Source organism: Odontesthes bonariensis, chromosome 13 (genome assembly GCF_027942865.1).
Source record: "Odontesthes bonariensis isolate fOdoBon6 chromosome 13, fOdoBon6.hap1, whole genome shotgun sequence".
Classification (NCBI taxonomy): Eukaryota; Metazoa; Chordata; class Actinopteri; order Atheriniformes; family Atherinopsidae; genus Odontesthes; species Odontesthes bonariensis.
The window spans coordinates 20,267,064-20,291,657 of record NC_134518.1 but is presented as its reverse complement, the minus strand read 5'-3'; the positions used below and the strand labels follow the sequence as shown (position 1 = coordinate 20,291,657).

General features: G+C 44.6%; 2 protein-coding genes across 3 annotated transcripts; both read left to right on the top strand.

Annotated features, from left to right (window-relative positions):
- The first annotated feature begins 5,028 nt into the window (after positions 1 to 5,028).
- jakmip1 (janus kinase and microtubule interacting protein 1) lies at positions 5,029 to 24,582 on the top strand. Of its 2 annotated transcripts, XM_075481450.1 has the most exons (21): positions 5,029 to 5,531; positions 11,711 to 12,007; positions 12,779 to 13,111; positions 13,535 to 13,696; positions 14,937 to 15,149; positions 15,847 to 15,960; positions 16,200 to 16,346; positions 16,549 to 16,719; positions 17,394 to 17,453; positions 18,719 to 18,847; positions 18,968 to 19,096; positions 19,258 to 19,341; positions 20,239 to 20,301; positions 20,442 to 20,540; positions 21,309 to 21,410; positions 21,503 to 21,556; positions 21,668 to 21,733; positions 21,898 to 21,966; positions 22,191 to 22,268; positions 23,237 to 23,446; positions 24,247 to 24,582. In XM_075481450.1, exons 2-21 carry the CDS (start codon positions 11,852 to 11,854, stop codon positions 24,358 to 24,360), a joined length of 2,553 nt encoding a protein of 850 aa, XP_075337565.1. In that variant the 5' UTR covers positions 5,029 to 5,531; positions 11,711 to 11,851; the 3' UTR covers positions 24,361 to 24,582. The 2 variants fall into 2 exon arrangements, with proteins under 2 accessions (XP_075337565.1, XP_075337566.1); XM_075481451.1 differs by lacking the exon at positions 23,237 to 23,446 and having other exon boundaries at positions 5,031 to 5,531; positions 24,247 to 24,581.
- LOC142397769 (uncharacterized) lies at positions 18,005 to 18,710 on the top strand. Its single transcript, XM_075481453.1, has one exon. The coding sequence runs from the start codon at positions 18,387 to 18,389 to the stop codon at positions 18,534 to 18,536; it is 150 nt and encodes a 49-aa protein (XP_075337568.1). The 5' UTR covers positions 18,005 to 18,386; the 3' UTR covers positions 18,537 to 18,710.
- Positions 24,583 to 24,594: the final 12 nt, after the last annotated feature.

Below are 24,594 nucleotides of genomic sequence, written 5' to 3'. Positions count from 1 at the left end.
GTGAAGTCATCAACTCATATTATGAATGAAGATTTTGGGCATGGACATGGAACATCAGGCTCAGACGTTTTAGTGACTAACAGTGGTGACTCATGCCCGGGAAGCCTAATTACCTTCATATGAAAATGTTACATCACCATGAGCACTTGGGTTTACTTTGTGTAAAAATGGGTCAGGTTGGTGAATGGCAGAAATGGACCAAGAGAGGGATGCTGTTTCATTCAGTGCATTTGTGTGTGTGTGTGTGTGTGTGTGTGTGTCTAAGTTCAATCTTGTAAAAGTGTCAGGTTAGCGTGATTTATTCGTAATTTGATTTCTTTGCAGGCTTTGAATACTAAGGGCCATTTCTAAAAGCTATAATGAGTTTAATCTGCATACAGTCACGAATAAGTTAAGCTCATTGTGGACAGCTCACTAAATATGCTGAAAATAAGATGATTATGTTAAGCTAATAACACAGTGAGTCCTTACCTACAGTACTCTTCATAAATGGACCGAGGAGTGATCAGAAATCTAGAACTGTTATGCTTGCTAAACTTTAGATCAGTGTATTTCTCCTAAAACTGCCTTTAAATTAACATGTTAATCATCACCAACATTGTTCCCTTAAACACCTTCCGTCCCTATTTTATTATCCATCCATCCATTATCTTCCGCTGCTCCGGGGATCGGGTCGCGGGGGCAGCAGCTTGAGCAAAGAGACCCAGACGTCCCTGTCACCGGCGACTTCCTCCAGCTCTTCTGGGGGGACCCCGAGGCGTTCCCAGGCCAGCCGAGAAACATAGTCTCTCCAACGTGTCCTGGGTCTTCCCCGGGGCCTCCTCCCAGCGGGACGGGCCCGGAACACCTCACCGGGGAGGCGTCCAGGAGGCATTCTCACCAGATGCCCGAGCCACCTCATCTGACATCCTCCCGGATGACCGAGCTTCTCACCCTATCTCTAAGGGAGAGCCCGGACACCCTGCGGAGGAAACTCATTTCGGCCGCTTGTATTCGCGATCTCGTTCTTTTGGTCACTACCCACAGCTCGTGACCATAGGTGAGGGTAGGAACATAGATTGACTGGTAAATCGAGAGCTTCGCCTTTTGGCTCAGCTCCTTCTTCACCACGACGGGCCGGTGCAGAGCCCGCATCACCGCAGACGCCGCACCGATCCGCCTGTCAATCTCCTGCTCCATTCGTCCCTCACTCGTGAACAAGACCCCGAGATACTTGAACTCCTCCACTTGGGGAAGGATCTCATTCCCGACCCGGAGAGAGCATTCCACCCTTTTCCGGCCGAAGACCATGGTCTCGGATTTGGAGGTGCTGATTCTCATCCCAGCCGCTTCACACTCGGCTGCGAACCGCTCCAGCGAGAGCTGAAGGTCACGGCCTGACGACACCAATAGAACCACATCGTCCGCAAAAAGCAGAGACCCGATTCTGAGGTCGCCAAACCGGACCCCCTCAATGCCCTGGCTGCGCCTAGATATTCTGTCCATAAAAATTATGAACAGAATCGGTGACAAAGGGCAGCCCTGACGGAGTCCAACCCTCACAGGAAACATGTCCGTCTTACTGCCGGCAATGCGGACCAAACTCTGACACCGGTCATACAGAGACCGAACAGCCCATATCAAGTAGTCTGGCACTCCATACTCCCGGAGCACCCCCCACAAGAGTCCCCGAGGGACACGGTCGAACGCCTTCTCCAAGTCCACAAAACACATGTAGACCGGTTGGGCGAACTCCCATGCTCCCTCCAGGATCCCGCGGAGGGTATAGAGCTGGTCCACTGTTCCACGGCCAGGACGAAAACCACACTGCACCTCCTGAATCCGAAATTCGACTATCCGGCGGATCCTCCTCTCCAGTACCCCCAAAAAGACCTTACCAGGGAGGCTGAGGAGTGTGATCCCCCTATAGTTGGAACACACCCTCCGGTCCCCCTTTTTAAAGAGGGGGACCACCACCCTGATCTGCCAGTCCAGAGGCACTGCCCCCGATGTCCACGCGATGCTGCAGAGGCGTGTCAACCAAGACAGCCCCACAACATCCAGAGCCTTGAGGAACTCAGGACGGAACTCAGGATGGACCTCATCCACCCCCGGGGCCTTGCCACCGAGGAGTTTTTTGACCACCTCGGCAACCTCAGCCCCAGAAATGGGAGGCCCCACGTCCGAGCTCCCCAACTCTGCTTCCTCATCAGAAGGCGTGTTGGTAGGATTGAGGAGGCCCTCGAAGTATTCCCCCCACCGACTCATGACGCCCCTAGTTGAAGTCAGCAGAGCCCCGCCCTCACCATACACGGTGTTGACGGTGCACCGCTTTCCCCCCCTGAAAGGTCGCACTGATGGTGGACCAGAATCTCCTCGAGGCCGTCCGGAAGTCGTTCTCATGGCCTCCCCGAACTCCTCCCAAGCCCGAGTTTTTGCCTCAGCAACCGCCGAGGCTGCGTGCCGCTTGGCCTGTTGGTACCCATCAGCTGCTTCCAGAGTCCCACTGGCCATAAAGGCCCGATAGGACTCCTTCTTCAGCTTGACGGCTTCCCTCACCACTAGGGTCCACCAGCGGGTTCGGGGATTGCCGCCACGACAGGCACCGACCACCTTACGGCCACAGCTCCGGTCGGCCGCCTCAACAATGGAGGCACGGAACATGGCCCATTTGGCCTCAATGTCCCCCACCTCCCCCGGGACATGGTTGAAGCTCTGCCGGAGGTGGAAGTTGAAACTCCTCCTTACAGGGGATTCTGCCAGCCGTTCCCAACAGACCCTCACAATACGTTTGGGCCTGCCAGGTCTGACCGGCTTCCTCCCTCACCAGCGGAGCCAACTCACCACCAGGTGGTGATCAGTTGACAGCTCCGCCCCTCTCTTCACCCGAGTGTCCAGGACATACGGCCGCAAGTCCGACGATACAACCACAAAGTCGATGATCGAGCTGCGGCCTAGGGTGTCCTGGTGCCAAGTGCACATATGGACACCCTTATGCCTGAACATGGTGTTCGTTATGGACAGTCCGTGACGAGCACAGAAGTCCAACAACAAAACACCACTCTGATTCAGATCGGGGGGGCCGTTCCTCCCAATCACGCCCCTCCAGGTCTCACTGTCATTGCCCACGTGAGCATTGTAGTCCCCCAGCAGGACGAGGGAGTCTCCCGGAGGAGCACTCTCCAGTGCCTCCTCCAGGGACTCCAAAAAGGGTGGGTACTCTGAACTGCCGTTTGGTGCATAAGCACAAACAACAGTCAGGACCCGTCCCCCCACCCTAAGGCGGAGGGAGTGAACCCCAATGTACAGGCGCACAGCCGGGGGGCAATAAGTATGCCCACACCTGCTCTACGCCTCTCACCGCGGGCAACTCCAGAGTGGAAGAGAGTCCAACCCCTCTTGAGGAGGCTGGTTCCGGAGCCCAAGCCATGCGTCGAGGTGAGTCCGACTATATCTAGCCGGAACCGCTCAGCCTCGCGCACCATCAGACCGCCAAGGTCCCTGCCTTCGGCTGCCGCCCAGCTCACACTGCACCCGACCCCCATGGCCCCTCCCACGGGTGGTGAGCCTGTCGGAAGTGGGACCTGTGTCGTCTCTTCGGGCTGTGCCCGACCGAGCCCCATGGGCACAGACCCGGCCACCAGGCGCTCGCCGGCGGGCCCCACCCCTGGGCCTGGCTCCAGGGGGAGGCCCCGGTGACCCGCGTCTGGGCAAGGGAACACGGTGTCCAAAAATATTATTCATCATAGGGGTTTTGTGAGCTGTTCTTTGTCTAGTCCCTCATCTAGGATCTGTTTGCCATGGGTGACCCTACCAGGGGCTTAAAGCCCCAGACAACATAGCTCCCAGACTCATTGGGGCATGCAAACCCCCCCACCACGGTAAGGTGACAGCTCAAGGGGAGGCCTATTTTATTAATAGGTTAGAAATCACAAGGCTTTATCACAAGGTTACCATGAAGTGGTTTGAAAAAGTTTCCTTTTTCGTGTTTCTGTGAACTGTACTCCTGTTGTTTTCTCAGAGGGACCAAGGTACAAAACAGCCTGATAAAATACCATGTTGCCTAAAACTGAGAGAGAGAAAAAAAACCCTCAGGCAGAACAATTAATGGCCACTCTGACACACATTTGCTCCCTAAGTCAAGTCTTCACCGAAACAAAACAGGACCCACATTTCCCTCTCTGTCTGCACCCACACTGTTTTTCACGTTATCACTCCATCTGTGGGTCTGCTTCCTGGCCTCAGTATCAACATGAGTGGAGAGCTGCTTAATTCTCAAAACTCACCCTCTTATCTTGTCACTCTTAGAGGTACGCATATAAATAGCGACAAGGGGAAAGGAAAAAATAATGGACACCACTGAAAGTAATTCCCGGCCATGCGCTTAGCCTCTTGTGACCCATGCAGCCTTGCAGCAATGGGCTGCATATGTTGCAGCGACAGAGAGGAGGGAGGATGTGTTTGTGGAGAGGCAGAGACGGGCAGCTGTGTGTAAGTAATGCATCCTCCTGGAAACTGGGTCACAATCACACCACTTTCATATTGTCAGATTATTTCACCTACTTAATAATAATTTGGCGAGTCATATTGTCCTAGATAAGACCTATACGGGGTTTAGAGGCCCACAATACCACATGTGAAGCTTTTACAGGTGAAAATACAGAGAGAGGAAAAACTGCAGGGATGCTTTCTATTTTGCTTTAACTGCTTTTTCAGCTGTTTTTATACTCAACACCGTATAATTTAATAAAATCTGTAAACGTGCACTCATATGTTCAATTATGCTTTTGGGGATGAACCAAACAAAAGAAGTGAAGTATTCACATATGGGACCTTTTTTCTAGTTTTTTTTTTAATAAAAAAAATAATAAAAAATTGTTAAATTTGACAGTTAAACCTGCTTCAGTGTGACAACTTTAAACTTGGGATTTTACTGCTTTACAAAGGGTACTCCTGGTATAACGTCCGTGGGCTAAGATACACCCTGACGTACGTCTCTTCTCCCGCACTGGCTGCGTGTTCACGCATTTACCGCGCGCGGTGTCATCCTTGAACACGCAGTCAGGTGTCGCACTTCTATCACGCTGCTGGCGACGTCTTCCCGGTTTTTTTTTTCCCCACGTTTACGTCGGCACGGTCGCAGACAGCTTTATTTATTAATTTTTTACTCCTGTGGGTTCAAATGTATGGGAACGAATGACGTAGCGCGAGCACTCTAACGTCTATGTGTGTGTGGGCGTGGAGGAAAAATAACGTGCAGCGCGAGAGGGGAGGAGAAGGCTGGAGCTGGACGTGTGTAGCTACAGGGTAATGTTAACAGTGGCGGAAATACAGCTCCAGTCGTTGTGTAGACTGCTCGAGAGCCCGTGCAACTGCAGAGGAATAAAGTTGTGAATGTTCGTGTGCATATAGCCGAGCTCCGCATCGTAAAAGTGCATTAAGTGAGTTATTTCAGTGCTCCACACCGATGCCCAGCCTCCCTTCCTGGATGTGAAGCGACGTTTTAACATCATCAGGCCACTTGTGACCACCGGTTTGGATGACCATTTCAGGTGAGTTTGTGCGGTCTGTGAGGCTACACAACTTATTTAAAGAATAACAGGCGATTAGCTGCTGTGACACATTATGTCCAATATCTGTTTTTTTAGATGGTGGTGCAGTAACGGGCACGCACCGGGGTTAACCATTTCTTGCTTGCTTGCTTGTTGGTGAGTTTGGGCTTTCTACAGTAACTGCTGAGCGTTTGAAGGACCCGCTTAGGGATGTGAATAATGTGGCTGCATACTCAGCCCGTATGACATCGCTGACCAACCCTGCCGGCGAGCTAAAGGGAAAGCATGGGGCGTGATGACAGCGTTTCCCCTGCGAGATAAACAGTTTTTAATGTCCGACTCCTTATCTGATCGCGATGGTTTCTTCCCTTGCTCTACCGGGTGATTTATTCCAAACTGCTCGGTGTAAATGTACACAGCCGTGTCATGCACTGAAACATCAACCACGAGTCTGAAGGCGAGGGCACCAGCCCTCTGTGGCTGGAGGATGCTGCAGCAGTAGCAGCCGCTCCTCGCATGTCACCGCGGGGTGTGGTTGGCACGGCGGACAAACAGGCTGTCAGCAGTGCAAACGCGCTCCCTCCAGCAACACCCTACCCTTTAATCTCCCGTTTAACAGCCCATTAAAGGAATGGTCATATCACATCAAGCCAACATCTCCCAGTATATCCCTTTACCAGCCTCTTCCCCTGCTTGTGGTCTGCCTGTCAACTGTGCTTACTGGCAGGGACACTGTCATAACCGCTCTGCCGCTGTGTGAGGCGGCTCTGGAGGCTTGTAAATTTGCCCCAGTGGACAGCCAACATGTGTTGCACACTCAGTTATGTTCATCAAAGGCTGTGGTGTATGCTGCGCTGATTATATGTGCAACCAAGCCAAAGGCAGAGGACTCTGGGAAAAAAAAAAAGTAACATGAAGGCGGGGTTACTGCCTATTTCTGATTGTTTAACATTTTATTTTCAAGCTTATATCAACCTATCACGGCCTGCTCATTTAGCCGCACATTCAGGGTTGCTAACAGACTCTTGTCTGCTCATTTCACCCAACCTTTCTCCTCCCTCTACTCTCACGAACATAATTTGTACGATTTACTCCTCATTCATAATCCTATCTCTAGCTCCCCCTCCATATCCCTTCCTTCCTCAGCGCACTGGCCTGTGTGACAAGCTGCTGTTAGAATAATCCAGTGGACTATTACCCGTCAACTCTTGCATTGACATATACAAGTTTATTGTTACTGCACTGCCATGGTTTTCTGAGGGGTTGAGGCATTTATTGCTAATATACACCCAGAAGCAACCATGCAAAAGAGGGCACAAACAAACTTTGGATGTACTCTCTCAGACTAAGAACTCACAATGCCTCCAGCAGTGACTGGAAAGAGTGACACAGTAATAGGTACTCAGAGACTGAGCAATAAAACTTGCAATGCCATGCAAGTGTAAGAGAGACTTGTTGTGTATTTGTTTGGGTTGACTAGTCATTGGGGTCAGTAACTTGTGGACATTCTGCGGGCATAGTAGTTTTTAGGTCATATGCTCCACCGGTGTCGCTCTTGGCTCGGTTACTCAACCTCTCACTGCCACCCTTACTGTATCTTGAGCCTCTATATTGAATGTGTGTGTGTGTGTGAGAGGACTGGGGAGGGATGTCTGGAGTGTGGCCAGACCTGTTCTAGTGCTCCACAATCTGCTGATGTGAGTGCAATGCAAAAGTATGTCTGTGTGTGTGTGAGTCTGGGGCGATGCAACAACTGTGCGGTACAAACATGTCCACATACCCACTGTTGATTGTCAGCCTAACCAGAAGTGAGAGGTCTTTGTTTGAGCTCACATTTGCTCATGTATTTATTGAGGCTTTTATGTCGCACTGACGTTTCGTTAATGTTTGACACACTGTGAGTGTGTGTGTGTGTGTGCTCTGTCTGGCTTTAAAATAATCCAGCTGTCAGTTTGTAATAAGCTTGCCACCGTTGTGAAAACATTCGTCTGTTCTACATGTTGAAGTATTTACCCTTCGCTTAAGTCAAGACTAAGATATTAGAATACATTACCTCGCACGTTTATTATCACACGTTGCTATATCACAGAAGGTCACGAAAAGTTAGGCCTACTTACTTTAAAACCTTTAAAGTTAGTTTGATTCCCTGACTTTTTGCATTTAGCTGTAACCATCGAGTATTTTTGAATACTCATCGTCAATATCTTGAATCAATTAGACGTCCCTTTGTGCACTTTGTATATCCTTCAAGTAGAGTTTTTTTACAGGAATGCCAGTACTTTTCGCCCAAAAAAATTCTCTTTTTTTTTTTTTTTTTTTTTTTTACGGATGGTGTCAATAAAACATACATATCATGAATCGGGTTGCTTAGAAGCAGGAAATGAGTGGAACTGACTTTTCGTACCCAACGCAGAATAAATTGGTGAGGCAGTTAATGTTGACAAGTTAAGTATTACGTTAAACATTTCTGTCTTCCCCTGTCTGCAGCCCATCGTCCACGGCACGTCTGGATTAATATTTCTTTGAGTCTTGTATGGATTAAAGAAAAAAAGAAACGGATGCAGAGAAATGATCACGGGAATTTTCTCCCTCTACTCTGATTTAAAGAAACAAGCAAATCAGGGAGACAGAGATGAAAATATTAAACAAATTAGTCTATTTATGATGAGATTGTAGCTAATGTGTTACATTGGTGTGCCACAAACTCACAGAAAGACAGAAAAGTTGTCTGCCAGGCTTGTTTTTTGAGTGCTTGTGGGGGACAACAGTCTCCAGCTGTGGGAAGTTTGTGACTTTAATTCACAGTTTTAAGAATATCACGCATGTGGCTGCACATTTAAACTACAAAAAAAATTGTTCTTGCTAAGAAATAAACATTTAAACGTCCAACATAGATCTGAGTTCTTCTAACAAAATGATAAAACTGACAAAACCCTATTGCTGCTTTAACAGATCGGGAGGTGGGGGGTTTCTTCATTCAGTTATGAAACTTCCTCTGTGTTTGTCACACCTTATTCACCCCCGATTTGGATCAATGTTACAACATCAGGTTATGGCGGCCAAGTACAAGCTTTGATTCCTGCCTGCATTAGCTTTTCATCTTATGCGGCAGAATTTCTTCATCACTTTGGCAGTCGCAGTCATTGAGATACATTCACTACTCTTAACTTATTGTTGAAGATGCATTTAACTTGATCTGTCATACACTTTATACAACTTGTTGCAAAGACTGGCTTGTTTGATTTCATGAGTCATAGTAGTTGTTTATTGATTGAGGAATGTGGGATTGTATCAGTTATTTATGGGTAATAGGGAGTGATGACAAAGAATGGGCAGTAAAGTCTATTTAAATGCTTTTTTTTTTGGCACTCAGAGGTTTTCCAACAGAATTAAAGCTTGACTAAATGTCTAGTTGAAGTGGATGGAGTAATGTGAGGTCTCCAACCTGTGCTGCTTTTTGTTTGCTTCTGTGAACATTAAAAGTGCTCGTTAGCTTCACAGTGCCCCTATAAAATGCTCCAGTCTTCCATATAACATTCCTGGTTTTCAACGAACTATTACCTTTGAGATTTACCACCTGGTTGCCATCTTGGGAACACGTGGCTCCATGAGGATTTGTGGGAACTGTGGGTGATGCATGTCTTTGTGCCTGTACACACATTTTATACCACTGCCAGTATACCGTTTATATCTGAATACTACTGTGGCTTAGCTTTGAGAGAAAAGTTATCAGAGACTCCTTTCTCTGAAATGGCACCACGTCCAGAAAATAAACTTGCACTGGTTTCGCTGTGGGGAACCTAAGCCTGATGAAAATGATTGTGCAGATGATTGACATGTGTCAGAACACTGAGGAAGAGTGCTGTATCCAGATGTTAGGAGTACAAGCATCCATGCCTCCTTGCCTCATGAAACCATCTGTCATGCCTCTCAGCCGCTTCAGCCTGGGTACTTTCTTCCATAACAACACAGCCAGGCATAAACATGCTGAAAATGGCGGCAGCGTTTGCAAGTGTGCACAAAACATTCAAACGTTGCCCTACACATGCTTACAAGTCTATAGTCTGGCGTTCTATAAATAACAGCACTTTTGTTTCTAATGTGAATAAGTGATAAGAGCCTTTGGTGCTCGTGTGAATCTGTGTCAGCCGTGTCTGTCCCTAGTTGTTCAGTTTAAGGCTCTGAGAACGACTGCTTGTGTCAGTGTGAATGATTTCTCTCTCTGCCTCTGTCTTTCTGTCTCTGTGAATGAGACCAGTAGCATCACCGTGCCAGCAAATGGGGGTTGGGGTTAGGGAATGTAAGAGGAGAGAAGGGGAGATGGTTGAGGCCTGCATTTTTTTTTTATATTGCTGTGCTCCTGCTCCTTCCTCTTGCATGCCTCTCTTTCTCTCAGTCCATTTCTCCTCCATTTCTTCTGGTTCCCACATCGTATGTGCTGTGCAAAAATGAAAGTAGAAGAAGCTTTCTTGCTTGTCAGCGTCAATGCATTTTCTCTCAGTCGATGTCTGCTTAAAGCTGGGACCAGATCACAGTCATGTGTGCATGCATGTGTTGTTCAGATGTACAGCCTCTATACGGTTTGTGAACAGTTTGTGTTGTGCATCTACTGTGATATTTTTCCTTCCCATCATCCTTTGCTACGGGAAGATGAGAGAGTTTTTGAGCGCAAGGGTTGCCTTGGTAACAATTGCTTCCATCTGTGTATGTTATATGGATATTTGGCAGAGTGTAGACAAAGATGGAAGAGTCTGTGGTCTTAATGCTTCAGCTCCTTAATCGTTGCATTATTTATTTAATAGTCAGCAGAAAGAGCGGAGGGTTACTGGGTTACAATTTGCTCCAAGAAGAGATTAGAGGAGTCCAGTTTCTGCTCAGTGAATGGGTTTCATGGGAACAACACATATACAACAAAATGTGCACTAGTAGTACTTGCCCCCAGTTGGAAAAAAGGAGCGGTGACATAACTAGTCATTGATTAAAACCCTTCTGCATTTGCACTTATTTGTGTGACTCAATGACATTTGTAAAGCTAAGCCAAAGGCAAGAAATTACTAAATTTTTATTTATTCATATTTTTTCTTACCAAAAAATCAGATCAGTTAGATTTCTGTTTGAAATAGTGATTTATCAGATGATAAGAAGTAGGACCTCATTGTTAAACTGTGTTGGAAAGAACAGCATTTTGATATTCTTTTTATTTCTACAATATCGCGACAGTTGTGCAAAAACAGTGTTAATGGAAAATTGAAGAATTGAGCTGTTTGGAGAGTCGCAGCTACTACAGAATGACTGGGGTGATGGGTGCAAATGTAAATAAGAGAAATATATATATCTATATATTCCTTTTCACTGCAGGGTAGGGTTACATGAATTTTAATGCCATACAAATGTTTTCAAGTCAACAAATGTTAGAGCAGGGTTACTACAAGGCTGACTGACTGTCACTCCAGGCTAAAAGGTCAACGATCTGACATACTGTGCTGGCAATTTAAATAATCGAAAAGATTAGCCACGTTAACTTGTGTTGTGGCAACAAAAACTCTGCCAACAGAGTAACTACTTCCATACTTCTTTGAATCACACAGTAAAAAAAAAAACATTATTTGTTTAACCTAATTGTTCCCTCTTGACATTGTCTGTCCTGTGATCCAAGAAATGCTTGTGTGCGCACTGTAATGTCAATGCTTAAACAGCACATCATGCAATCTTTGGGCACAGAACGAATAGAGAGCAACAAGGGGGAATTAATGACTCAAATGAAGGATATTTTCCTGGGAGAATGTTGTCAGTGTTTTGGGGGAGACTTCCAGCCAAGTCACATAAGAGCGAAGATTCTTCAGTTTATTCTGAACAGAGTATGGGATTTCTCAACAGAGGAATTTACAGAGAACTGAAACTCTGGTGGGCAGACTCCTCTTCATGCACAGTGGAGCTGCTAAGTGCAGCCCAGGGAGTGGAATAAAATCATGATAAATGGGCCCTGTGTATATAAGAGGGTTAAAGTGAGAGAGGCGATCGCAAATTCTACTCCGAAAAAAATCTGTTTTCTTAGGCGGTGGTGTGTCATTAGGGCTGGACCCAGAGTGTTGTACAGATTAGTTTTGTGTAACCTAGTTTATAAGACTGAATCACCCTTTTCCCATCTTTGCCCCTGTTTGTCTGCCTCTCTCCAACAGAAAGTCCCAACAAACTCTGGCAACGATGTAGATGATGTAGGCGGGATGATGATGCCAGGCCTTGCAGGGAGGAGGAGCAGCGACTGATTCTCTCCTCCATCCTGCACTCCATGACCGTCCTGACAGGACGTCTACAGTGCTATGTCATCAACCACACCCCCGTCGACTCAACCCCCTAAGAAGGGAAGGAGGTCGGAGAAATCAGAGGCGATGGCTGATTCAGCGCAGGCTACCAATGAGGAACTACGGAGCAAACTAATGGATGTTCAAATCGAGCTGCAGCAGGAGCGTGGCAAGGTGAGAGGGAGGAAGAAGAAGAAGAACCAGAGGCGGTACAAAACTGATAACGCCGACTGTACTTGTCAAATAGTTGTCCATTTAAAATTCAACAGGGAGGAGAAGGGGCCAATTTTAGAGAATTATTTAGATGGTATGACAAATGATATTAAAGGCACACTTTTAAAATAGAAAATGGTCTACACTTACAATGCCTCCTTATCATGTCTCGGTTCAACAAATCACCTTACACGTGTTTCTTAGTAATTTATTCACGCATTCACATATACTATCATATACATGTGCTCTATATACAGTATGCAGCACTTTTTCTCTGTTGTCAAACACCAATGAACATAACGTGGACGTATCAAACGATCAATCTTCCGGTCGGAAGGTGACTACTCTACCAGCTGAGCCAAGGGGTTGTATCTATACGCACGCAGCTCTGAAATAGTGGCTGCTCACAGTTTTAGCTTTCACCTCTGTAAATACAGTGATATGGGAGATGTGTAGGGATGCTCCTGACTTAAACCTGTCTGGGTCAACCAGCACAAAAACCTTTTAGACCCTCTCTAGTTTTCAATAGCGTGTTTTTTATGTTTCAGACTCCTCTCAAAATGGTTTCAGTTCATTTCTTCTTCATCAGCCTCAGCGCAGTTCTTCTTAATGACAAATTCTAAAACTTTGTTTTTGTGGTGTTGTTTGTTGTTTAAAGCAGAAGACATTATAATACTGTGTGCAGAAGCTCACTCAACACCATTATTCTTCTCTGTCATGTCCTCGTTGTAGCTCTGTAAGCTTCGTGAGCGTCTCCAGGAGCAGCGGCAGGCTCGGGAGCTTGAACAGCACAAACACGCTGTGGCCATCACTGACCTACGTGCCAAACTTCATGAAGAAAAGGTGCGTGAGATAGCAGCTGTCCGTGAGGCCTTGGCACGGCAGCATGAAGTGGAGTTGGCCCGGTCCATCAAGATCCGGGACGCAGAGGTGCAGAGACTCCAGGGTCTTGTAAACGCACTGAGAGATGGAGCTGCCGACAAACTCAAAAATGCTCTTCTTGGAGAGGCTCGGGAGGAGGCCAGGAGAGCCTTTGATGGGGAGAGACTAAAGCTACAGCAGGAAGTAGGTTTAACAGTGTATACGATTGACAGAAAGCCTAATGCTGCAGGTATAATATAAGATCACATGACTGTGAACTGGTGGTTAAGGATTGGATGTTTTCTGAGGAGAACTGTGGGCTGCTATGATAAAGACACTTTATGGTAGCAGAATGATATGTGAGTGTGTTTGTGTGTGGCTAGATTCATGCTGGACTGTATACACCTTTGTAAATTTGCTGCTGAAAAACAGGAAGCAGGGTGGAAAAGCCTGTTGCCAAGCTATTGTTTCACTGTAGCCTCCCTGGACAAACGGGGCATCTACCATTACAACCGTTAAATGTGATGATGAGTGCCGATAAATACATGAATATGTGCGTCCTTGTTGTTTTTTTGTTGTTGAGTGTATTGATACTATTGCATGTTTGTGTATGGGGGATTGTTTTAGATTCAGGAGCATAAAATGGGCCGAAAGCAGGCCGAGGAAGCACTGGCAAATGCTCTTCAAGCTGATAAAGCCAAAGCAGCTGATCTCCGCACAGCCTACCAACAGCACCAGGATGAGGTGCATCGCATTAAGCGAGACTGTGAGAAAGACATCCGCCGACTGGTAAGACGTCACGAAGCTGGGATGACTTATACTACAGACACTACACATTTTTCATCAAGTAATGAATTCATTAAATTTCCCAGTTTCACCCATCAGAGCTTTACAGGCTTTATTCTTAGAGGGTTGCAGGGGGCCTGGAGCTTATCCGATCTTGCAATTAGTGAGAGTGGGGGTGCACATTGGTCAGATCACCAGTCCATATTATGTACTGATTTTGTATAAACACAGACAGCAGTCTTTCAGGTCTAAAAGTTCTCTAACTTTCAAATGTATACGCATATTTTCATTGTAGGTCTGTAAAGCTTGGAAGCTGATTGAGAAAATAGGTTTATAGGGTGTTGAAAATGTAATTACTCATGACATGTCCTGTTACGTTCAGTGAGCTCAAATGAGTTAAAAGTAGAAAATATGGAAAGGATCTCAGCAATGAAAACGCATGTCTTACACCGTTCCGTGAACCGTACATTATGATTCCTGTGGTAGGTTGGATTTGTCAAACACAGCAGCAGTTATTTTAACAGACCATGTCTGTCCTGACCACATTTGAATATCACCAAGAGTCCTTGCACACACCAGCTTCTGAAGTTCAGCTCCAGCTCAGCGCTTATCTCACTGATGTTATGCGAAGGTAAGAGGTTAATTGATGCAGTGTCTGTTGTGAGTTTATCTTCACCACATGGCGCTTATCAGCAAAAATAAAAGCCTCCATACCTGCTTCAATTACTCATTAAGCCCGTTACATACAGCAGTGGTGTAATGACAGGCGTCATTGTTAGTAAAGGAATGTTGGAGCGAGGAAACGAAAAGAATAAAGCGTGGTTGACAGATGAAGAGCAGGCGACACAGGAAATGCCGGTGTTAAAGAACAAAAAAGCAGAGGGAAGCAGAAGTGGCAGCAACGTATGAAGGAGTTGTGTGAATTTAGAGCAAGAGTAAAGCTTTTGAAATGAATCACAGCTGAAGCACAACGTTCTGATCTGAATCTCATTCTCCTGGTCATTGGAGCATAAAGCAACTCTAAGTTAAAAGTTTTTTTTTTTTTTTTTTACACATAGATGAATATTTTACTTGTGGTGCATTCAAATGTACCATAAGAATGATACAAACAACGGTACAAACTCATCATTTATAGCGAACGTTTTAAGAGTATTGATGGTTTTGTTTTTTGTTTTTTTAATAAAAACCTTCCTGTTTGATTCCCTCACTCAGTATTCTCTGTTCATGTCCACCGCTCTTGTAGATGGATGAGTTGAAGGCAAAGGACAGGGTGATGTGTGCTCTGGAGAGAGAGCTTGGGGTGCAGGCTGGGTATGCCCAGAAGCTTCAGCTGCAGAAGGAGGCCTTAGATGAGCAGTTGGGTCACGTACGAGAGGCTGAGAGACACAACCACGGCAGCCCGAAGAGAGAAGTGGTGTCTGGTCTGGGGGAAAACCCTGACCTGCTGAACAACCAGGTACACACAGACACACATCTACATGCACACGTTTAGACTTGTGTATCAGTGCATCTGTACACATTTGAAGCACTAATGTGCAAAGGGCCAAATTACCGGCATGAAATGTGTGCAATATTGTTGTTATCGATGATTTAAAAAGCCAATATTTTTTACATACTTTATTTGTTCTGTCCATTTTCAAGCAAAGAATTTCAACTGCCAAGTGTATACAGCAAGAATTACTACAGTAAGAAGTACTATAACATCCACAAAACAGACTACTGGTGCAGTGGGGTTGGCCAGTTCTCTGTTATCAGGTGTCAAAGAGAAATAGTGGAATTGATGGATCTCGGACATCTTTCAAAGTTTTAAACTTTTAGTATAAAAAAACGGTACACTTGCATGCTTTTATTTATTTTGGTGCTCTTAATAGATTCCACCCAACCCCATGAAATTAGTAGTTAGTTTAAGGGATACCTTAATCTGTTGGGTCCACAGGTTCTTTACCTAATGACATAGCTTGTACCCCCTTCCTGTTTAAAACACACGTTTACTGTGTGTTTTGCACAGGCACATCCACACTTTCAAATTAATTTTTTCATCCCAACACCTTCTCTTTCCATCTCCATTACCTGCCTGCCCGCCTGCCTGCCTGCATGTTATCCTTTTTCAGTTTTTGCCTTGTTCCTTTTCTCCTTTGCCCCCTGCTCAACAGGACGTGGAGGAGCGTGACCAGAGGAGGTTCCAGCTGAAAATCGCAGAGCTCCACTCAGTCATTAGGAAACTGGAGGACAGAAATGCACTGCTGGCAGATGAGAGGAACGAACTAGTGAGGAACACGCGTGCAGATTTTTACGTGTATTGTTCATAGACTTGCAATATGTAACTACACAGATTGCTACTCTAAACAGTACAAAACATTTACACAGAAATATGAAGACAAGTGAATTGAGTATCAAAACATTTAGCCGTGGCCTTACCTCTGCTGCATACACTGGAAATTCTGTGTCACCAAAGGTCAAGACATAAGATTAGTGTTTCCCCTCCCTGTTTCCTTCCTCTGTTCAGCTGAAGCGGGTACGAGAGGCAGAGAGCCAGATGAAGCCCATGTTTGAGAAGAATAAGCGTCTGTCCAAGAAAAATGATGACCTCTTGCAAACGTTACAACGCATGGAGGAAAAACTCAAGAACCTGAGCCGCGACAATGCAGAGATGGTGAGATGAACCCACCTTACTCTATGCCACGTCTCTCTTTTCTCATGTTTCTCAGGAAAGAAGAGTCAAAATTCAATTACACGTAGTTCGTAATAAACATTTTAGTTTTATTCAACAGTGGTTTTGTGGTGGGAAAAGGACCTCTGCTGGCCATTTGAGAAAAAGCATGGAACATAATTAGGCGTCTGTTTCCCTCCCTCAGAAAGAAAAGGCTACCTCCTCTCGACCGCCCTCACAACAACAACCCATTCAGCCCCAGTTAAAGCGACCAAGTTCTCTGACAGACCTTAGCCACGCCCACGAGGAACAGGAAGTGGAGTTCCTCAAGCTGCAGGTTGCTGAGCAACGAGGCATCATTGATGAGCTCACGCAGGTCAGGATCTGAATCAAACAACTAAAGTTATATGTGAAGAAATCATTCACTTAGTATGATGTGATGTGAAAACGTGTGATGTCATAATAAATGTGCATCGCACAGACCTTTGTATCTTCATTATGATATACTTTGATGTTTCACGTACATACTCATAATGGGATATACACTGTATATCACTATTGCATTTACAATGATTTCACCCAGTCAGCCATGCAAAGATCTGGGCATACCATGACAACAGCACTGACTCACTGACAGCACTTTTTTTTATTCCGCTGCTTCAGGGGAATAAATATTCTTTCAAAGTACACTTTATTATGATATACTTTCAAAAGTATATCATTTTTAGTGATTGTGTGTGGAGGAATGGACTGCTTACTCAATCTCCAGTTCAACACAGAGTGCCTCACATTACTTACATGTGTCTTTCCCCTCTCACACTATTTAGTTTACCAACAACACCACACATCATAAACTGCTGATTCCCATTAGGCCTTCATTCCTTTGATCTTATTCGTCTAAGAAATCTGAAAAAAAATAGACTTGATCAAACACTGCTGCATGAAGTCTTATAGTCTGATCAAAGGTAGCCCTGCGTCCACTGAGAAATGCCAAAATATCAGATATGGTCTTTCTGCGGACAAAATCTTACACAGTGTGTTTGTCTTAAGGAACGAGATCGACTGGTGATGAGCAAGAAAAACAAGAGAAAACCTGCCAAGTTGCCAAAAGTAAGTGCCTATGAGTGCTTTAACACACCTGTTAATCCATCGGTGTGTAACTGAGCAACTACCCTGTCTGTGGTTGAGGGACTGTTGTCTTCCACCGGTAGTCTTTGTGTGCTCGTGTTTAATTGGGCTCCAGGGACAGTGATGACAGTATGAGAATACACTCCATAAACTCCTGCATGAAAAGTTCCCTCAGAGAGCTGAATTTTTATAATGCATTTATTTATTTTTTCCTTTGTTGATTTATTTTCTGTGTATCTGGTGGTCTGGTAGGACAGTTAATGCAGATGTCCCGAAGACTGCAACTAGTGTGAAGCATGTCATGTCTTTTTTTTATGTTTTTTATATATACATATAGTTTAATCCATGCTTCTTTGAGTGTGAATAAAGGGTTCAAACAGGTCATGATATTTAATTGGTGACAGTGTTGGAAAAAATAATTGCTGTGATGTGAGTGCTCATTTCAGTGGGCATGTTTGGGCTTATGTATCAAGGGACATTTTAAAGTGGGATGTTGCTAAGAGGAGGAGTTTGTTGTTACATGACATATTTTCTAGCAGTTCTCCTCCTGGATCCAGTTTTTTAAGCTTGGGCAGCTGAAACCGAGTGGGTCACAGCAGTTCGGCTTTTGGACCTGCGCATGGAAATTTGTCTCTCTTCTTGGGAATATTAAGCTGCAGCAGACTACATGAAGAGGGAGACAAAATCTAGCAGCTGTCCGTTTGCGTTTTCATAGCCGCAGTTTTTTTGTAACTAGAAGCTTTATTGTGTGCCTTTCCATTTTATGTGGGAGAGTAAGAGAAAGCAGTATAACTGAAAGCCTGTCGTACACTCTACGCTGTAGATAAGCTGCTACATACCAAGAAATGACAAACTTTTGTCTCAAATTTTGAGAACTTTCGCTTTAGCTTAATCTTAGTGTTTTTGTTGTGGACCATGACTGAGTATTTCCTTCTTATCCTGTACTTCTCCTCCTTCATTTGTCTTTGTGCCCTGGTCTGCCTTTATTTTTCTGGTTGCCAGGAGATGACTTATAAACACGATGGTAAGGACTCTGTTGGATTTGGCAAAGTGAGAAAGAAGTGAAAAACACATGCAGTGACTTTATCTGACTTTATCTGACTGGCAAGTAAAATACACGACAGAATGGCAGTGCCTGGTTTTTACCAGATTTTGACAAGATGTTGATGATTACTGTACTAAAGGACATCATATCTGTTGATGCTTTGCACCCACATGAGTTTTTTTTCTTCCACTCCTCTCTGCAGAGGCATGTTGTGGAGACATATTTTGGATTTGATGAGGAGTCGATAGACTCTGAGACCTCGTCTCTGACCTCCTTTAACACTGACCTCACAGACCGAACACCGGCCACTCCTGAAGAAGATTTGGAAGAGGTAGGAAAGAAATGACTATATTCTACTGTTAATAACATACAGAATAATGCTTGAGAAGACTGATGGAAAGGAAACACCATACAAAATTGTTAGCGCTACTGTGCCCCTTTGTGATAACAGAGTTTTTCCCGAGAGGAGTCAGAGCTTCGTTTCCGTCAGCTCACCAGAGAGTATCAGGCTCTTCAGCGGGCCTACGCCCTCTTGCAGGAACAGACCGGGGGCTCTCTGGATGCTGAGAGGGAGGCCAAGGTTTGTGTCTAGCTATTTTTCCAAAACCTATGTTTCCTTTGATGTGAAGAATGAAAATGACTCTGAAGCCAGAAAAAATATTTAGACTGTAGGGTTTTAGAGGAAACGTTTTCAGTCTGATCCTCTGTTTTTGGCTGTGCTTTTTCTTTACCGTCGTACAGACGCGTGAACAGCTGCAGATGGAACTAAACAGCTGCCAAGCCAAGATTATTGACCTGGAGAAGGCCCTGGCCGAGAGGGGGCAGGTAATAAAGACAGAGGATGGGGACAGGAGCTCACTGGTCCTGCTCTTATTGGCCCTCCTGCATGTCTGTCTGGCTGCTCTGCTCCTGGGATGGCGCTATGCTGACCAGGTCTACCGCAGAATCCTGTGATGTTACTTCCTGCACGTGTTATCTCACAGCTCTGTGGCTGCATGCTCTGCTTCACCTTCTGTCCTCACTGTTGGTGGTGGTGTTTCACATAAAGGCTCTCTGTGCTGCTGACCACAGAGAGAAGGTTTGAACCACATGGATTCCTGTCAGCTGTGAATAGATAAGCTTAGAAGATGCCATTGTATCTCCCTATCTTTCTAAATATGAAAATTTACGCCTTTAAGTTGATTTTTGCTTTACATAAAAGTTATCATGAAAAAGAAAAAAAGCCTGGCTATTTTCTATAAACTGAATACAGTGAAACACTTTAATGCTTTCCTATTTAAATGAGTATGTATCGGTACTCCTGGTTAAACCTGTTGTGAAAATTTGATTTGTTTCACTGCATGTTGCATGTTCCACTGTGGCTTGATCCAGTTTTGTTATTCCGATTTGCTTCTCTGCTCCTTCTCATCTCAGATTGCCTTCTGTTCTTCTTGTTACTGTGAACTGTTATTGACTGTGAAAGCGGCTCTGTTTTCTCTGTTATCAGAGGAGTGGGGTTTATTTTCCTGGATCAATAAACTTATGCTACCGGCACTCTCCTCCTGTCTTTTTGTGTCACATTTGCACGTCACTTGGCATGATTTGAGCTGGTCGTCGGGCAGTTGGCTTTGCAGGTTGTGTTTCTGACTGCGTTGTTCATTGCAACCTGTTACTTGGATTCCTTTCCGCCCCTTTGCATGCAGTGTCATTTCTTGCTGATGGTGTGTTTGGTTGTTATGGCAGGATTCAAAGTGGGTGGAGGAGAAGCAATACTTGATCAGGACCAACCAGGAACTACATGAGAAGGTAGATTGTACAGCCTGGAAAGTGTTGAGAGTAAAATCTGCCCTTCCGTAGATACCTAAAAAATTTGGTTTATTTCTGCTTGCTAATTCGTACAGAAAAATGTTTGTACAATAACAATTTGGGCGAATATTTGTCTGTAGATGTGTGCGTCACAGCAAGCAGAGTCGCGGCTGCAGGCCGAGGTTCAGGACGCTCGAGACCAGAATGAGCTGCTGGAATTCAGAGTGCTTGAACTGGAAGTAAGAGACTGTACCAGCATCAAACTCTCACCAGGAGGCGACAACAACAGTCTCAGCTCCAGATGCAAAACCTACATACAGTGACCCACCAGACACTTAGGCACACAAACTGATCCTCACTGTTTTCTCACTGTATGTCTGTGTTTCCTGGATTAGCATGGCAGCTGTGTGCATACCCTTTCATTGAAATGGACCCTTTTTTATTTTCTTTTTTTTTAAATGGACAAATGTATGAAGATGAATTTAATTTTTACTTCAATAAAAAGTATTTAAGTTCACCATCCATCTCAAACTTTGTTCATTTTCTCTGTCATTTGTTGCATGCCCCTCTTTATGTACGTTTCTCATAAGATCAAAAGTTGGAATGAACTAAAACCCAAAAAGAGGTACACGATCATTTCATGTAAGGATTTCAGGGTTTGTTATTTTGAGTAAATCCATTGATGTCACCGTACCTTTTGGTTCTTGATATTTTCGTGTTGCATCTCTGTCTTCAGGATCACATTTTTAGTTTTTGAGTTTTAGCATGTGTCCCCCTTCTTTGGGTTTTTCGACTCCCTCGTTTTGGCAGATCCTGCTCAATATTTTCAGTGTCATGTAAGTAAATCCTCATTCCCTCCCATGCCATTTCGTGCACATTATTTACATTTAATATCAGTTGTTTCGTTCCTCTCACTGCTCACCACCTTCAGTTCTGTGATAAATGTCTATATTACTGTCGGACTGCTGCGGAGATGTTTAGTATTAACGTAGTGCATGTTCCTGTAGGAGAGGGAGCGCCGATCTCCTGCCCTCAATCTCCACATGGCTGCGTTCCCTGAGAATAGTAGCAGTGCCCTTCAGATCTATTGCCACCAGGAGGGAGTCAAGGTAAAAACACACCCTGAGAAAACAAGCCATTTACCTGAAGGCTCAAATACGAGATGCCAGTATGACGTCCTCATTGGTTTTCACATCTGCAGGATGTAATCATTTCTGAGCTGATGAAGAAGCTGGATATTTTGGGGGATAATGGGGTGAGTTTGATCACACTTTGATTAATACAAGTCCAATTTTTTTTTTATTCCACTCTGTCAAATTATTTCTGATATTTTGTGTATTTATCTTTTTAATGGATTTTCTTGTAGAATCTCCGAAACGAGGAGCAGGTGGCGGTGATCCAGGCTGTGACGGTGATCTCGCTTTGTGAAAAGGTGAAGGGAACACACTGTGGATGCTCGTTGTAACTGTACAACAGTTTAGACCCAGTTCATCCGCTGCTCGTCAGTTCAGTTTTAAAAAAAAACAAAAAAAAAACAAATTGAGATTGAGAAATGTGAGAAAGTTTTAACCCCTTTATTTTTTTCTGCCCGTGCAGTGGTTGAAGCAGATAGACACTACAGAGGCCGCTCTCACTCAGAAGATGATTGACCTGGAAAATGACAAGGTGAAAAATTTAATTGAATTGAAAAGCCCCCTGACTTTTACAGCTGCTACCACATTCAGTGTTCTTCGTTCATATGTTATTGCGCCAGTGGAAACACAAAGAAGCAACTTCAGTTTGTTGTTGTTCTGATGTCAAGTTGCCGGTCTTGGCTTCGTTTAAAAAAAAAAATTATTTTATTTTGGATTATTCGCTATTTTCTTCACCGCTGCTGCATCTTGTTGCAGGAGCGGTTCAGTAAGCAGAAGGGATTCCTTGAGGAGGAGTTGGACTACAGGAAGCAGGCTTTGGATCAGGCCTACATGGTACGAAGCCTGAGCAATATAACCGTAGACAGTGTGGTCATAACCACTGTTCTGTACCTTTTTATATTACAGATAATCAAACAATCAATCATCGGTAACACAATCAGAGCTGTGTGAAGAATTGGCTCATAATAAATGATTAGGGAATGCAGGAGTGCAACACTGTCATTTCAGCATGACACATAAACATTTGAAACTCCCATTAAAGATCATATTTGCAACATGCTCCATGACAGTAAAATTTGTCAATTGTGTTGGGATACTGCATCTTTTACCACTGAAGTCTGATAATGTTAACGAGCTGCTTGTTTATGGGCTGATGCTCTGTAATTTCAGAAGAAGGCCATCCTAATGTACTCCCTCCTAAATTTAGGAAAACACAAAAATTTTCTACATTTTTTTTTTCAACACGTTACTCAATTTGGTGTCAAGTGGAAGTTGGATGAAATTTTGGACAAAATGGGTTTAGTCAGATTTTATCGATAGATTTATGAGCACGATTATGTGAAATCATTCTCCTCTGCAGTTTACTTACTCTGGACCCAGAGAGCCGAATTAAACACTTAGAGCAGTCTTCATGTAATTCTAACTATTTTATTTTGGTCAGTTTTGGTGTTGGTTTGTGTTTTAAGGTCCTACTTGATATTCTGTTGGTCCAGGTTTAGTTTTTAAACAAGTTGTTTGCTAGAGAAACTGCCAATTCTGCTGGTAGAATTTGCCTTGTTGAGAAAATAAGAGCCTGCCATGTAAGAGTTAGGCCTAAATATCTGCCAATATCAAGTGGAACATTGTTCACCCTATCTGCCATGGTCACAGTGGTGTGTGTGTTTGTTTTTGCATTTGTGAATCTCTATGTGCCCCTGTGTGCGTGCTCGTGCATGCCTGTGTGTGTCTCCGCATGCGCATGTGCACGCCCATACGTGTGTTTTTGTGTACCTGTATGCGTGTAAATGTGGCTGGCTGTGCAGAGGATCGAGGAGCTGGAGGCCACGCTGTATAGCGCTCTGCAGCAGGAGCAGCCGGCATGCCGGGCGGTGGCCGAGTCGCTGACAGACAGGCAGAGGGAGGAGCTGAGGCTCGCTGTGGACAAACTGCGGCGTCAGATTCACCGGCAGAGCCGGCAGTATGACAGTCAAATCTTACAGGAGCGCATGGAGCTCCTACAGCAGGCCCAGCAGGTAAGGCTCAAAGCAAACCCGTCACGGTCCTTGAGTCCTGCCCGTCCTCAGTCAGACCCCCGGTTACTGTCTGAAAGCTCTGGTGCTATGAAAAAGATGCAGTATCCCTGTGTGTGCTTCCTGTAACTATACCTGTAAGTGCAAATGTAGAAGTGGAAGAGAGAAAGATGAGACAGAATGACTTTGTCTGTGTGTATGTGTGTGTGTTTCACTGTGATCTGACCTGACACTTCCCCCCCACCCCCTCCCCTGTTCTTTCTACCCATGGTTTGTGCACTTGTTATTCATTGATTACATCAACAACCACAACACCTTAAACTTCATTTAAATCAATTCTACATTGACTTACTAAAACGATAACCTCTAACTTCACCATAAAGCACAGTACTAACTCACTGAATGTGTAAAGACAAACTACTTATAGAACATAGACTGCAGATTAGACCAGAAATCCAGGTTTTAGGAGGTCAAAAACTTATGTCTGAAATCCTGCTCACATTTGAAAATAAAACAAGTTTGAAAAAAAATCATGCCGGCATTTGTTTGCATCCACAGTCGGTCACAGATCTATTCAGTAGATCAGAGTCACTTTCACTGTTCACAGTGAAGTTTGCTCTTTGGTTACCATGGAGACAGGTGGCGTGATGGGAGGCCATGAGCTCATTTGGAATTCAGGAATAGTGGGTCTTATAGACAGTTCTTTTGTAATTAAAGGGAGGATTGTGTGAGAGTTAAAATGGTTCTACTCTTGTTCCGTTACATATTTCGACAAGCTAACCACTTCTGTCTCTGTGTTGCAGAGGATTAGAGAGCTGGAGGACAGGATTGACTTGCAAAAGAGACAAATAAAGGAAATAGAGGAAAAGGTACAAACTCTAATTTTTACTTGTTTCGTTTCTCTTATGCCTTTTTAGAGCAAGTGTGAAGGATTGAAGGTAGTTTAAATCTGCTTTGTTGGTGCTCGTTGTTTTACAAACTTTTTGACACCCCCCTCTCTTCTCTCTCTTTTGTCATCTGTTGATTAAACCCCATGTGTTTCTTTAGTTTTTGTTCCTCTTTTTGTTTTTCTCTTTAGCATTTATTCTTTGGCCTTAATCAAAATGACTGTGGACCCACATCAGGTAGAGCACATAACTGTTGAATCATAC

Coding starts and splice junctions, on each gene's coding strand:
- jakmip1 (XM_075481450.1), top strand. CDS start 11,852: ATGTCATCAACCACACCCCCGTCGACTCAACCCCCTAAGAAGGGAAGG. Junction 15,150..15,846: donor CTGACCTGCTGAACAACCAG/GTACACACAGAC, acceptor CCTGCTCAACAG/GACGTGGAGGAGCGTGACCA. Junction 23,447..24,246: donor TCCTACAGCAGGCCCAGCAG/GTAAGGCTCAAA, acceptor TCTGTGTTGCAG/AGGATTAGAGAGCTGGAGGA.
- LOC142397769 (XM_075481453.1), top strand. CDS start 18,387: ATGACTGAGTATTTCCTTCTTATCCTGTACTTCTCCTCCTTCATTTGT.